This window comes from Lycorma delicatula, chromosome 10 (assembly GCF_047948215.1).
Source record: "Lycorma delicatula isolate Av1 chromosome 10, ASM4794821v1, whole genome shotgun sequence".
Lineage (NCBI taxonomy): Eukaryota > Metazoa > Arthropoda > Insecta > Hemiptera > Fulgoridae > Lycorma > Lycorma delicatula.
This window is the reverse complement of record NC_134464.1, coordinates 109,173,146-109,189,345: the sequence shown is the minus strand read 5'-3', so window position 1 is coordinate 109,189,345 and position 16,200 is coordinate 109,173,146. Positions and strand designations below refer to the sequence as shown.

The following is a 16,200-nucleotide window of genomic DNA, read 5'->3' as shown; positions in this document are numbered from 1 at the left end:
AAATACAATGAACAAACAGTGACAAGAAAGTTTCGTATCTTCTTTAGTTGACACATATTCTTGTCACAACATCCTGATCGGGTCATGGAAGCTAACTGCATTCAATACAGAATTACAAACCTTTGTAGAAAACATTATTCATATTAACACAGAATAAAATCCCTCAACCTATAATCATTTTTATGTAGGTGTGTAGATACTTTTCGAATACACTGGATTATGAACTTCCTGTTAGAGCTCGCGCTTTAGAATGGTATATTTTCAAGTTAGATGGTAGCAATGAATTTAATTTAAAGAATGTGATAACTTCTGAATATTTTGTCTACAAAGATGCTAATCATGTTACTCAAAATTTTGTCACTAAAATAGCTGTGAAAAAATGCGTGAGTGCTTTGTGTGAGTTGTAAGGGTGAAAAAAATTCTCTCTCCTTCTTTAAAGCGCAATCAACGTAGTGATTGATTTGCCCTCTTAACCAATTTTAGAGATCTTAGCAAAGAAATTTATATAATTTATTTATAAAGAGATCCTTTCATCATTACTCGAAATTTGATCAATATTGATTGTTGAAGAAAAATAAGTAACTTCATAATCTAATAATTTTTTCTAAATGATGTGGTATTGAATTTGGATCTCAGGTGTTAAATTACATGCTAAGATGCTATTGTATTGTTTTATCACATTGTCTGGCCAAAATTGTGCAAGAGTTTTTCCCAAACCTTGACACAATGAACTGTAGCTTTGATACTACAACAAATCCACAATTAACTCGAAGTGATGTTCACTTTTTTTTGTCTTTAGTCACTTGACTGGTCTGATGTAGCTCTCCAAGTTTCCCTTTGTAGTGCTAGTAGTTTCATTTCAGTATACCCCCTACATCCAATATCCCTAACAATTTGTTTTACATATTCCAAATGTTATCTGCCTACACAATTTTTTCCTTCTACCTGTACGTCCAATATTAAAGCGACTATTCCAGGTTGTCTTAATATGAGGCCTATAAGTCTGTCTCTTCTTTTAGCTATATTTTTCCAAATTCTTCTTTCTTCATCTATTTGCCGCAACACCTCTTCATTTGTCACTTTATCCACCCATTTGATTTTTAACATTCTCCTATAGCACCCCATTTCAAAAGCTTCTAATCTTTTTTCTCAGATACTCTGATCATCAAAGTTTCACTTCCATATAAAGCAACACTCCAAATGTATACTATAAAAAATCTTTTCCTGTAATTTATATCAATTTTTAATGTAAACAAATTATATTTCTGACTGAAGGCACGTTTCGCCTGTGCTATTCGGCATTTTATGTCGCTCCTGCTTTGTCAATCTTTGTAATTCTACTTTCCAAATAACAAAATTCTTCTACCTCCATAATCTTTTCTCCTCCTATTTTCACATTCAGTGGTCCATCTTCGTTATTTCTACTACATTTCATTTCTTTCGTTTTGTTGTTTATTTTCTTGTAGTAGTTCTTGCATAGGACTTCATCCGTGCCGTTCATTGTTTCTTCTAAATCCTTTTTATTCTGAGCTAGAATTACTATATCATCAACAAATCATAGCATCTTTATATTTTCACCTTGTACTGCTACTCCGGATCTAAATTGTTCTTTAACATCATTAATTGCTAGTTTTATGTAAAGATTAAAAAGTAACGGGGATAGGGAACATCCTTGTCTGACTCCCTTTCTTATTAAAGCTTATTTCTTATGTTCTTCCATTATCATTGTTGCTGTTTGGTTCCTGTAAATGTTAGCAGTCATTCTTCTATCTGTATTTGAACCCTAATTTTTTAAATTGCAGAACATTTTATTCCAGTCTACATTATCGAATGGCTTTTTTAGGTCTATAAATTCCAAGTATGTTGGTTTATTTTTCTTTAATCTTCTTCTACTAGTAATCTGAAGCCTAAAATTACATCACTTGTCCCTATACTTTTCCTGAAACCAACTGGTCTTCTAACACTTCTTCCACTCTCCTCTCAATTCTTCTGTACAGAATTCTTGTTAAGATTTTTGGTGCATAACCAGTTAAGCTAATTGTTCTGTATTCTTCACATTTATCTGCTCCTGGTTTCTTTGGTATCATGACTATAACACTTTTTTTGAAGTCTGACGGAACTTCCCCTTTTGCATAAATATTACACACCAGTTTGTATAATCTATCAATCGCTTCCTCACCTGCACTGCGCAGTAATTCTACAGGTAAATAGCCTATTCCAGTAGCCTTTGTGCCATTCAAATCTTTTAATGCTTTCTTAAATTCAGATCTCAGTATTGTTTCTCCCCTTTCATCCTGTTCTTCTTTCATCCTAAAATTGCTTCCCTTGTCCCTATACTTTTCCTGAAACCAAATTGGTCTTCTCCTAACACTTCTTCCACTCTCCTCTCAATTCTTCTGTATAGAATTCTAATTAAGATTTTTGATGCATGACTAGTTAAACTAATTGTTCTGTATTTCGCTAGTTTGCACTTACTGTTTGTTGTATTTCTTAATTGTCGATAGTTCCTTTTACTTTCTTCATCACTAGCATTCTTATATTTTTTACGTTCATCCATCAGTTGCAATATATCGTCTAAAACCCAAGGATTTTTACCAGTTCTCTTTTTCCACCTAAGTTCAGCTTCTGCTGATTTAAGAATTTCTTTTTTAACATTCTCCCATTCTTCTTCTACATTTTCTACCTTATCTTTTTTACTCATACCTCTTGCGATGTCCTCCTCAAAAATCTTTACCTCCTCTTCCTCAAGCTTCTTTAAATTCCACCGATTCATCTGACACCTTGTCTTCAGGTTTTTAAACCCCAATCTACATTTCATTATCACCAAATTATGGTCGCTATCAATGTCTGCTCCAGGGTAAGTTTTGCAGTCAACGAGTTGATTTCTAAATCTTTGCTTAACCATGATATAATCTATCTGATACCTTGCAGTATCGCCTGGCTTTTTCCAAGTGTATATTCTTCTAAAATGATTTTTAAATTGGGTGTTGGCAATTACTAAATTATACTTCGTGCAAAACTCTATAAGTCAGTCCCCTCTTTCATTCCTTTTGCCCAGCCCGTATTCACCCACTATATTTCCTTCCTTGCCTTTTCCAATGCTTGCATTCCAATCTCCAACTATTATTAAATTTTCATCTCGTTTTATGTGTTTAATTGCTTCATCAATCTCTTCATATACACACTCTACCTCATCATCATCGTGGGCGCTTGTAGGCATATAGACGTTAACAATCGTTGTCGGTTTAGGTTTTGATTTTATCCTTATTACATTGAGGGTTGTAAGGTTCAGTTAACCCTGCATTCTTCCGCAGTTTATTTTATTAACTCTCAAGAAAAATCTATGATTAAAAAATGTTGTCGCACATTCTCATGAAGTCTTTGCCATGATCCTGCCTCTGTTCTGCCTACTTGATGCCAGTTAATAATAACATAAAATCAATGAATTCTAGATGAAAAGTTCGAATTTTAAGTGACAAAGCCTAGTGACAATATCATAACAATTTTTTTTTTTTTTTTTTGTAACTTATTTAATGGAAAATTATAAGCAGAAGAAGCCATTTGGCATTCTCAGAGGTTAGACGTGGGAAAGGAGCACCTGATAATGTGGGAGTATATCTGGGTATAAGCAATTTTTCATGCAGTGCAACTTTACAAACTTCAATTGCCCTAAAGGTTGTCATCAGGAAGGGTACCGGCCATAAAATCCTGCCAAATTGCTTCTGCATAACCCAAAAGACAGGATGAAAAGAAAAAAAAATGGAAATAAGAGTGCATATTTTTCATTGTTTTATTGTTCCAGACTCTTTTCAGTATATTAAAACATCATGCTGTACATCATGATAAAAATTGAGTATTTTGGTCTCAAACATCTATTGTGGAGAGGGAAGCCAGTTGGAAATTTTCATTATTAAAATACAGCGTTTAGAACTATATTTCAGTCATTTCACAATGCAACGAACAACATGTGAAACGATCGTAATTTGTTTGCAGTTATTTTTTTCTTTATCTGTAAAAAGTCTTTTTTTTAATTAACTGTTTATTATTAGGTTAAATTAAAGTTGTTTTTTTTTTTTTTTGTTTTTGAACTCTAGTGAAATTAATATTGAATCAATCCAGTTATTTGTCAAGAAATGAATTATTTTATTTTGTCTGTATTTACAGCTTAGATCTTGTTATTTCTTTAATTTAATAATCTAACTATTATCAACGTATCTTTAGTGTAGGGGACCAATACCTTGCTTTGTCTGCCAATACTTATTAAAAAATCATGATGTTGGTACCACCATGTAAACTCAGTCAGTACGATAATACAGCAACCTGGAGGTCTATGTTAAATCTGCAATTTGGAACACCCCAAAACCTCAAGGTAGGTATGTTAGTAGACAACAGTATGTTGTGCAGGTAGTTGGAAATCAATGTCATGTTACAATTTACTAGATGGTTAAAACTGTATGGTTAAACTAGATGGTTTATCATGTTTTACACATGATAAAGTACAGTTTACCAGACAACTGTGTGGATAATCATGTTAATCTTACGCATAGATGTTCAGATGGATCATCAAACTAGTAAAGGTAACCCGTGAAGATGGTAAACAAGTCTGAACTGTTATAAATAAACAGAGGTAAGACTGAAGCAGTCCAACCTCTGTTTGTAAAATGATGAACACAGTATCAAAGTACGAGAAGATACACAAAATCATTTTGCAACAGAGAACGATTATAGATGATTACAAATATTGATCAAACTTTAGTGAAATATTGGACAATACCTGTGTTCAGACATGAAATCAAGTAATGATTTCTTCTTTATTTAAAATTATTATTTTATCACTTATTATATCTTACACCTATCACTTAATTTTGTTACATTGTAATACTGGTCTAATTAATTAAGTTTTACTGTGATTTCTCTTAATATATCCAGGTAAATGTTGGAACAATTTTTTTTTATCTGTGGAATATCATATCTCTTTCTTTTTTCTGTTTAGCCTCCCAAACCACCGTAAGGTATTACTTCAGAGGATATTTATGAGTGTAAATGAAGTGTAGTCTTGTAAGTCTCAAGTTAAACATTCCTGAGATGTGTGGTTAATTGAAATCCATGTAAAGTAATTCCCTTTACTAGGATTTGAATCTTAGAACTGTCAACTTTGAAATCAGCTGATTTGCAATGACGAGTTCATAGAGTATCATATATATCCATCCTGTATGTGATCTATATAATATGTTATGTAATGATTACAATAAAAGAATTATTTTAGTTGACAACTACATTAAAGAACTTGTGTAATAAAATATTTAGTCGATGTTAATGGATACTTACCCATACTTATAGATAAAATGTTACGTAAAAAAACACATTTAACATGAAATATTTAATGTTATATATAGATTGGTTGTAAAGTAACTATTTTAAATTCCTAATAGTTTTATATTTAATAATATATTATAATGAAACAGTTTTGTTCTGTTTCTTAGAACTTACTTGGGTAGAAATAGAACAGTACCTGTTTATCGGAGAATATGCTCAACAATGCTTTATATCACTTCAGCTAATGCAGTCAGCCTTCCACTATGAAGTGTATTTAATATGAGTTCACCAATGGTAGCTGGACCACTCATCAAATATTGCTGTATTTGATCCTAAGAATATTACAAACTGCCATGTAAAGCCAATATGATCTGTAGAACAATCATATTGGCTTGATGCCAACCCTCTACATCCAGGTTGTGAGGTTTTATAAAAGGTGTGGGCTTTACTTGAACCTGAAGTCATACCCTGCAAAATTTTCTTAAGGAAGTGGATGTAGAAGTTTTATTACATTTTTAATTCTTAGTCGAGTGTTGATATAAATTTGATGCATTCTGATCAATATTCCACTGCAGAGTTCATGCTGAAATGCTTTGTAAACATTCTCAAAACTTACAGTCATGAGAAATGCTGGTGCTGATGTTATGTATTAATAAAATAGGTGATCTCTTATATTGTAAACATCACATATAAACATTTGTCACTAAATATAAAAATTATAGCAAATTAAAATATGGAGGTAATTTACAACCTTTCTGTATACCGATAAAACTTCATAAAGATTTTTAGTGTGTAGCTTTCAAAATTACACACAAACAAAAAGATTTACATTATAAGACAAATCAATAAAACACTGTTGATCAAACAACCCATAAACCCATGAGTATAAAATTAAATAACAGTACCTGTAGTTAATATTACATGGACAGACTGAGTGTATATCTTCAAAATACAAGGAACATGCACAAAAAACATTACTTCATATAAATGAAGTAATATATATTACTTAAAAATATATATTATACTTAAAACAGGTGTCCTAGACCTCCCCCGTCCTCCTTTTCTAAAATTGAAGGAAGTGATTTTTCTGGAAGATGCAAAAAAAATTATGATTTTGACCAGAGGAGGGCTAACTAGATTAGAAGTTAATTTTTTTTAAATGGGACACATTTGCACCTCGAATTTGGATTCTAGAGACAATGATACATAAGTCTTGTCAGAAACATTTTTCCATAAAGTGGAATCTAACCTCTAAATAACCTTCGAACTTTACCTTGCTTTTCTTTTCTTTTTCCTGTTTAGCCTCCGGTAACTACCGTTTAGATAATACTTCAGAGGATGAATGAGAATGATATTCAAACTTTACCTATTCCTGAATTCCTTTCAAAAACTCTTTTAAGCACCAAAAACTTTATATTTACAAAACTTTTTTTAATGTTTTCTATGCAAACACTATAAATAAATAGGATGTATCATTAAGCTCACCCGGGAATTTTGTAACCTATTCTGCATGTGAAAATAATGGAAAAAATTCATACAAACATATGTCCTAAAACGGATTGTTTGCAAGTTACGGCTTGTGCAAAATTTCACTCGGATTTCAGCTACCCAGGTGAAATGAGATCGTATTGAAATTTTTAGGACGTTAATTAAGGGACATAATTAGTGATTTCTTATGGTTTTTAACTTGAAAAAACTGTACTTATTTACAACAGACTGATGTGGTATACACTGATGTGGTATTCATTTTGGCTGTCTGTAATGGTAATGCTACAGCTGCAGCAGTAGAATATGAAATAAGTTTTCCGAATAAAGCCGATCGTCCAAGTTTCACTTCCATATAAAGCGACACTCCAAACATACACTTTCAAAAATCTTTTCCTGACATTTAATTAATTTTTGATGTAAACAAATTATATTTCTTACTGAAGAAATATTCGTTTAGCTTGTGCTAATGATATGCATCATTAACTGCTAGTTCCATGTAAAGATTAAAAAGTAACGGAGATAGGGAACATGCTTGTCAGACTCCCTTTCTTATTACGGCTTCTTTCTTATGTTCTTTAATTGTTACTGTTGCTGTTTGGTTCCTGTACATGTTAGCAACTGTTCTTTTATCTCTGTATTTGAACCCTAATTTTTTTTAAATGCTGAACATTTTATTCCAGTTTACGTTATCGAATGCCTTTTCTAGGTCTATAAACGCCAAGTATGTCGGTTTGTTTTTCTTTAATCTTCCTTCTACTATTAATCTGAGGCCTAAAATTGCTTCCCTTGTCCCTATACTTTTCCTGAAACCAAATCGGTCTTCTCCTAACACTTCTTCCACTCTCCTCTCAATTCTTCTGTATAGAATTCTAGTTAAGATTTTTAATGCATGACTAGTTAAACTAATTGTTCTGTATTCTTCACATTTATCTGCCTCTGCTTTCTTTGGTATCATGACTATAACACTTTTTTTGAAGTCTGATGGAAATTCCCCTTTTTCATAAATATTACATACCAGTTTGTATAATCTATCATCGCTTTCTCACCTGCACTGCGCAGTAATTCTACAGGTATTCCGTCTATTCCAGGAGCCTTTCTGCCATTTAAATCTTTTAATGCTCTCTTAAATTCAGATCTCAGTATTGTTTCTCCCATTTCATCCTCGTCAACTTCCTCTTCTTCCTCTATAACACTATTTTCTAATTCATTTCCTCCGTATGACTCTTCAATATATTCCACCCATCTATCAACTTTACCTTTCGTATTACATATTGGTGTACCATCTTTGTTTAACACATTATTAGATGTTAATTTATATACCCCAAAATTTTCCTTAACTTTCCTGTATGCTCCGTCTATTTTACCAATGTTCATTTCTCTTTCCACTTCTGAACACTTTTCTTTAATCCACTCTTCTTTCGCCAGTTTGCACTTCCTGTTTACAGCATTTCTTAATTGCCGATAGTTCCTTTTACTTTCTTCATCACTAGCATTCTTATATTTTCTACGTTCATCCATCAGCTGCAATATATCGTCTGAAACCCAAGTTTTTCTACCAGTTCTCTTTATTCCGTCTAAGTTTGCTTCTGCTGATTTAAGAATTTCTTTTTTAACATTCTCCCATTCTTCTTCTACATTTTCTACCTTATCTTTTTTACTCATACCTCTTGCGATGTCCTCCTCAAAAATCTTCTTTACCTCCTCTTCCTCAAGCTTCTTTAAATTCCACCGATTCATCTGACACCTTGTCTTCAGGTTTTTAAACCCCAATCTACATTTCATTATCACCAAATTATGGTCGCTATCAATGTCTGCTCCAGGGTAAGTTTTGCAGTCAACGAGTTGATTTCTAAATCTTTGCTTAACCATGATATAATCTATCTGATACCTTGCAGTATCGCCTGGCTTTTTCCAAGTGTATATTCTTCTAAAATGATTTTTAAATTGGGTGTTGGCAATTACTAAATTATACTTCGTGCAAAACTCTATAAGTCAGTCCCCTCTTTCATTCCTTTTGCCCAGCCCGTATTCACCCACTATATTTCCTTCCTTGCCTTTTCCAATGCTTGCATTCCAATCTCCAACTATTATTAAATTTTCATCTCGTTTTATGTGTTTAATTGCTTCATCAATCTCTTCATATACACACTCTACCTCATCATCATCGTGGGCGCTTGTAGGCATATAGACGTTAACAATCGTTGTCGGTTTAGGTTTTGATTTTATCCTTATTACATTGAGGGTTGTAAGGTTCAGTTAACCCTGCATTCTTCCGCAGTTTATTTTATTAACTCTCAAGAAAAATCTATGATTAAAAATGTTGTCGCACATTCTCATGAAGTCTTTGCCATGATCCTGCCTCTGTTCTGCCTACTTGATGCCAGTTAATAATAACATAAAATCAATGAATTCTAGATGAAAAGTTCGAATTTTAAGTGACAAAGCCTAGTGACAATATCATAACAATTTTTTTTTTTTTTTTTGTAACTTATTTAATGGAAAATTATAAGCAGAAGAAGCCATTTGGCATTCTCAGAGGTTAGACGTGGGAAAGGAGCACCTGATAATGTGGGAGTATATCTGGGTATAAGCAATTTTTCATGCAGTGCAACTTTACAAACTTCAATTGCCCTAAAGGTTGTCATCAGGAAGGGTACCGGCCATAAAATCCTGCCAAATTGCTTCTGCATAACCCAAAAGACAGGATGAAAAGAAAAAAAAATGGAAATAAGAGTGCATATTTTTCATTGTTTTATTGTTCCAGACTCTTTTCAGTATATTAAAACATCATGCTGTACATCATGATAAAAATTGAGTATTTTGGTCTCAAACATCTATTGTGGAGAGGGAAGCCAGTTGGAAATTTTCATTATTAAAATACAGCGTTTAGAACTATATTTCAGTCATTTCACAATGCAACGAACAACATGTGAAACGATCGTAATTTGTTTGCAGTTATTTTTTTCTTTATCTGTAAAAAGTCTTTTTTTTAATTAACTGTTTATTATTAGGTTAAATTAAAGTTGTTTTTTTTTTTTTTTGTTTTTGAACTCTAGTGAAATTAATATTGAATCAATCCAGTTATTTGTCAAGAAATGAATTATTTTATTTTGTCTGTATTTACAGCTTAGATCTTGTTATTTCTTTAATTTAATAATCTAACTATTATCAACGTATCTTTAGTGTAGGGGACCAATACCTTGCTTTGTCTGCCAATACTTATTAAAAAATCATGATGTTGGTACCACCATGTAAACTCAGTCAGTACGATAATACAGCAACCTGGAGGTCTATGTTAAATCTGCAATTTGGAACACCCCAAAACCTCAAGGTAGGTATGTTAGTAGACAACAGTATGTTGTGCAGGTAGTTGGAAATCAATGTCATGTTACAATTTACTAGATGGTTAAAACTGTATGGTTAAACTAGATGGTTTATCATATTTTACACATGATAAAGTACAGTTTACCAGACAACTGTGTGGATAATCATGTTAATCTTACGCATAGATGTTCAGATGGATCATCAAACTAGTAAAGGTAACCCGTGAAGATGGAAAACAAGTCTGAACTGTTATAAATAAACAGAGGTAAGACTGAAGCAGTCCAACCTCTGTTTGTAAAATGATGAACACAGTATCAAAGTACGAGAAGATACACAAAATCATTTTGCAACAGAGAACGATTATAGATGATTACAAATATTGATCAAACTTTAGTGAAATATTGGACAATACCTGTGTTCAGACATGAAATCAAGTAATGATTTCTTCTTTATTTAAAATTATTATTTTATCACTTATTATATCTTACACCTATCACTTAATTTTGTTACATTGTAATACTGGTCTAATTAATTAAGTTTTACTGTGATTTCTCTTAATATATCCAGGTAAATGTTGGAACAATTTTTTTTTATCTGTGGAATATCATATCTCTTTCTTTTTTCTGTTTAGCCTCCCAAACCACCGTAAGGTATTACTTCAGAGGATATTTATGAGTGTAAATGAAGTGTAGTCTTGTAAGTCTCAAGTTAAACATTCCTGAGATGTGTGGTTAATTGAAATCCATGTAAAGTAATTCCCTTTACTAGGATTTGAATCTTAGAACTGTCAACTTTGAAATCAGCTGATTTGCAATGACGAGTTCATAGAGTATCATATATATCCATCCTGTATGTGATCTATATAATATGTTATGTAATGATTACAATAAAAGAATTATTTTAGTTGACAACTACATTAAAGAACTTGTGTAATAAAATATTTAGTCGATGTTAATGGATACTTACCCATACTTATAGATAAAATGTTATGTAAAAAAACACATTTAACATGAAATATTTAATGTTATATATAGATTGGTTGTAAAGTAACTATTTTATATTCCTAATAGTTTTATATTTAATAATATATTATAATGAAACAGTTTTGTTCTGTTTCTTAGAACTTACTTGGGTAGAAATAGAACAGTACCTGTTTATCGGAGAATATGCTCAACAATGCTTTATATCACTTCAGCTAATGCAGTCAGCCTTCCACTATGAAGTGTATTTAATATGAGTTCACCAATGGTAGCTGGACCACTCATCAAATATTGCTGTATTTGATCCTAAGAATATTGCAAACTGCCATGTAAAGCCAATATGATCTGTAGAACAATCATATTGGCTTGATGCCAACCCTCTACATCCAGGTTGTGAGGTTTTATAAAAGGTGTGGGCTTTACTTGAACCTAAAGTCATACCCTGCAAAATTTTCTTAAGGAAGTGGATGTAGAAGTTTTATTACATTTGTAATTCTTAGTCGAGTGTTGATATAAATTTGATGCATTCTGATCAATATTCCACTGCAGAGTTCATGCTGAAATGCTTTGTAAACATTCTCAAAACTTACAGTCATGAGAAATGCTGGTGCTGATGTTATGTATTAATAAAATAGGTGATCTCTTATATTGTAAACATCACATATAAACATTTGTCACTAAATATAAAAACTATAGCAAATTAAAATATGGAGGTAATTTACAACCTTTCTGTATACCGATAAAACTTCATAAAGATTTTTAGTGTGTAGCTTTCAAAATTACACACAAACAAAAAGATTTACATTATAAGACAAATCAATAAAACACTGTTGATCAAACAACCCATAAACCCATGAGTATAAAATTAAATAACAGTACCTGTAGTTAATATTACATGGACAGACTGAGTGTATATCTTCAAAATACAAGGAACATGCACAAAAAACATTACTTCATATAAATGAAGTAATATATATTACTTAAAAATATATATTATACTTAAAACAGGTGTCCTAGACCTCCCCCGTCCTCCTTTTCTAAAATTGAAGGAAGTGATTTTTCTGGAAGATGCAAAAAAAATTATGATTTTGACCAGAGGAGGGCTAACTAGATTAGAAGTTAATTTTTTTTAAATGGGACACATTTGCACCTCGAATTTGGATTCTAGAGACAATGATACATAAGTCTTGTCAGAAACATTTTTCCATAAAGTGGAATCTAACCTCTAAATAACCTTCGAACTTTACCTTTCTTTTCTTTTCTTTTTCCTGTTTAGCCTCCGGTAACTACCGTTTAGATAATACTTCAGAGGATGAATGAGAATGATATTCAAACTTTACCTATTCCTGAATTCCTTTCAAAAACTCTTTTAAGCACCAAAAACTTTATATTTACAAAACTTTTTTTAATGTTTTCTATGCAAACACTATAAATAAATAGGATGTATCATTAAGCTCACCCGGGAATTTTGTAACCTATTCTGCATGTGAAAATAATGGAAAAATTCATACAAACATATGTCCTAAAACGGATTGTTTGCAAGTTACGGCTTGTGCAAAATTTCACTTGGATTTCAGCTACCCAGGTGAAATGAGATCGTATTGAAATTTTTAGGACGTTAATTAAGGGACATAATTAGTGATTTCTTATGGTTTTTAACTTGAAAAAACTGTACTTATTTACAACAGACTGATGTGGTATACACTGATGTGGTATTCATTTTGGCTGTCTGTAATGGTAATGCTACAGCTGCAGCAGTAGAATATGAAATAAGTTTTCCGAATAAAGCCGATCGTCCAAGTTTCACTTCCATATAAAGCGACACTCCAAACATACACTTTCAAAAATCTTTTCCTGACATTTAAATTAATTTTTGATGTAAACAAATTATATTTCTTACTGAAGAAATATTCGTTTAGCTTGTGCTAATGATATGCATCATTAACTGCTAGTTCCATGTAAAGATTAAAAAGTAACGGAGATAGGGAACATGCTTGTCAGACTCCCTTTCTTATTACGGCTTCTTTCTTATGTTCTTTAATTGTTACTGTTGCTGTTTGGTTCCTGTACATGTTAGCAACTGTTCTTTTATCTCTGTATTTGAACCCTAATTTTTTTTAAATGCTGAACATTTTATTCCAGTTTACGTTATCGAATGCCTTTTCTAGGTCTATAAACGCCAAGTATGTCGGTTTGTTTTTCTTTAATCTTCCTTCTACTATTAATCTGAGGCCTAAAATTGCTTCCCTTGTCCCTATACTTTTCCTGAAACCAGATCGGTCTTCTCCTAACACTTCTTCCACTCTCCTCTCAATTCTTCTGTATAGAATTCTAGTTAAGATTTTTAATCCATGACTAGTTAAACTAATTGTTCTGTATTCTTCACATTTATCTGCCTCTGCTTTCTTTGGTATCATGACTATAACACTTTTTTTGAAGTCTGATGGAAATTCCCCTTTTTCATAAATATTACACACCAGTTTGTATAATCTATCATCGCTTTCTCACCTGCACTGCGCAGTAATTCTACAGGTATTCCGTCTATTCCAGGAGCCTTTCTGCCATTTAAATCCTTTAATGCTCTCTTAAATTCAGATCTCAGTATTGTTTCTCCCATTTCATCCTCGTCAACTTCCTCTTCTTCCTCTATAACACTATTTTCTAATTCATTTCCTCCGTATAACTCTTCAATATATTCCACCCATCTATCAACTTTACCTTTCGTATTACATATTGGTGTACCATCTTTGTTTAACACATTATTAGATGTTAATTTATATACCCCAAAATTTTCCTTAACTTTCCTGTATGCTCCGTCTATTTTACCAATGTTCATTTCTCTTTCCACTTCTGAACACTTTTCTTTAATCCACTCTTCTTTCGCCAGTTTGCACTTCCTGTTTACAGCATTTCTTAATTGCCGATAGTTCCTTTTACTTTCTTCATCACTAGCATTCTTATATTTTCTACGTTCATCCATCAGCTGCAATATATCGTCTGAAACCCAAGTTTTTCTACCAGTTCTCTTTATTCCGCCTAAGTTTGCTTCTGCTGATTTAAGAATTTCCTTTTTAACATTCTCCCATTCTTCTTCTACATTTTCTACCTTATCTTTTTTACTCAGACCTCTTGCAATGTCCTCCTCAAAAATCTTCTTTACCTCCTCTTCCTCAAGCTTCTCTAAATTCCATCGATTCATCTGACACCTTGTCTTCAGGTTTTTAAACCCCAATCTACATTTCATTATCACCAAATTATGGTCGCTATCAATGTCTGCTCCAGGGTAAGTTTTGCAGTCAACAAGTTGATTTCTTAATCTTTGCTTAACCATGATATAATCTATCTGATACCTTGCAGTATCGCCTGGCTTTTTCCAAGTGTATATTCTTCTATTGTGATTTTTAAATTGGGTGTTGGCAATTACTAAATTATACTTCGTGCAAAGCTCTATAAGTCGGTCCCCGCTTTCATTCCTTTTGCCCAGCCCGTATTCACCCACTATATTTCCTTCTTTGCCTTTTCCAATCTCCAACTTCTATTAAATTTTCATCTCGTTTTACGTGTTTAATTGCTTCATCAATCTCTTCGTATACACACTCTACCTCATCATCATCATGGGCGCTTGTAGGCATATAGACGTTAACAATCGTTGTTGGTTTAGGTTTTGATTTTATCCTTATTACAATTATATTATCGCTATGCGTTTTGAAATCCTCTACTCTCTTCCCTATCTTCTCGTTCATTATGAAACCTACTCCTGCCTGCCCATTATTTAAAGCTGAGTAAATTATTCTAATATCACCTGACCAAAAGTCACCTTCCTCTTCCCACCGAACCTCACTAATTCCTACTACATCCACATTTATCCTATCCATTTCCCTTTTTAAATTTTCTAGCCTACCAACCTTTTTTAAACTTCTAACATTTCACGCTCCGACTCGTAGAATGTTATTTTTTAATTTTCTGGTGACCCCTTCCTTAGTAGTCCCCACCTGGAGATCCGAACGGGGGACTAGTTTACCTCCGGAATATTTTACGAAGGAAGGCATCATTGCTATATGAGAATGCAGAGAGCCACATTTTCTTGGGAAAAAAAAGCGACTGTGGTTTTCCATTGCTTTCAGCTGCGCAGTACTCAGAGGACTGAGTGATGTTGATATGGCCGTCATTCTGACTCACACCCCTAACAACTACTGAAAGAGCTGCTGCCCTCTTTCAGGAATCATTCCTTAGTCTGGCTCTCAACAGATACCTCTCCGATATGGTTGCACCTTCGGTCCAGCTACTCTGTATCCCTGAGCACTCAAGCCCCCTCACCAATGGCAAGGTCTCATGATTCATAGAGGATTTATTTTCAGTCAGTATTTAAAATTGATACATTTTTTTCGTTTCTTGTTTGACATGTTTTGTTTAAGTTTCTTTAACATTAGGAGGGAAGGATTGGCTAGTTTTTTTTTTTTATTATTTATATATATTTTTATGATGACATATATAAATTAAATTATAAAGGTAAGGGATTGATTAAATAATTCTAGATTCTTGCCAGTTGTTGAATATTGTTTCAAAAAGTAGGTATGTTTATTAACAATTGGTTGACAATTTATTACTAGAATACAGTTAAATTAATGTGTTACAAAGAAACTACTTTTATATTTATGTATAAAAAAAAAAGAACTTATATCCTATAGTTACAATATGAGGGTGAAATATTCTGTTTTGCAAATATGCTAAGTCTAACTAGGATTCAAACCCACAAACTTCCAGATGAATAGTTGAGAGAGATCTTACTATTGTTTTAAAAAAGTTGATGGTATTTTAGATGTATTTTATAAAAAAATAATTTATTTTGATTTTTTAAATTTAATTGAGAGAATAACATGTTGGTAATGAAATGTGTCTATTAATGTGATTAATGTAGATTAACTGTCATTTGTCGGTTGTTAAGAAGTAAATAATCTTAATTTTAAAAGTTGTAATTTTTCTTTTATATTATGTTAATAAGGTAGTAAAAAATGTATGTCAGAAAACTTTAAATATCACTATTTAATGTCTATTTGTTACATGATGCGTAGAATAAATTATATACATATAT

General features: G+C 32.3%; 1 protein-coding gene across 3 annotated transcripts in view; it reads left to right on the top strand.

The window, feature by feature from the left end:
* Nucleotides 1–5,306, top strand: part of LOC142331427 (uncharacterized) — a 45,790-nt gene extending 40,484 nt beyond the window's left edge. Inside the window, exon 4 of one of the 3 annotated variants that reach the window (XM_075377314.1) lies at nt 4,994–5,306. In XM_075377314.1, coding sequence (XP_075233429.1) covers nt 4,994–5,037 — 44 coding nt within the window. In that variant the 3' untranslated portion in view covers nt 5,038–5,306. The remainder of the gene's footprint in view (nt 1–4,993) is intronic. The other 2 variants (XM_075377316.1, XM_075377315.1) reach the window with 2 other exon arrangements.
* Nucleotides 5,307–16,200: the final 10,894 nt, after the last annotated feature.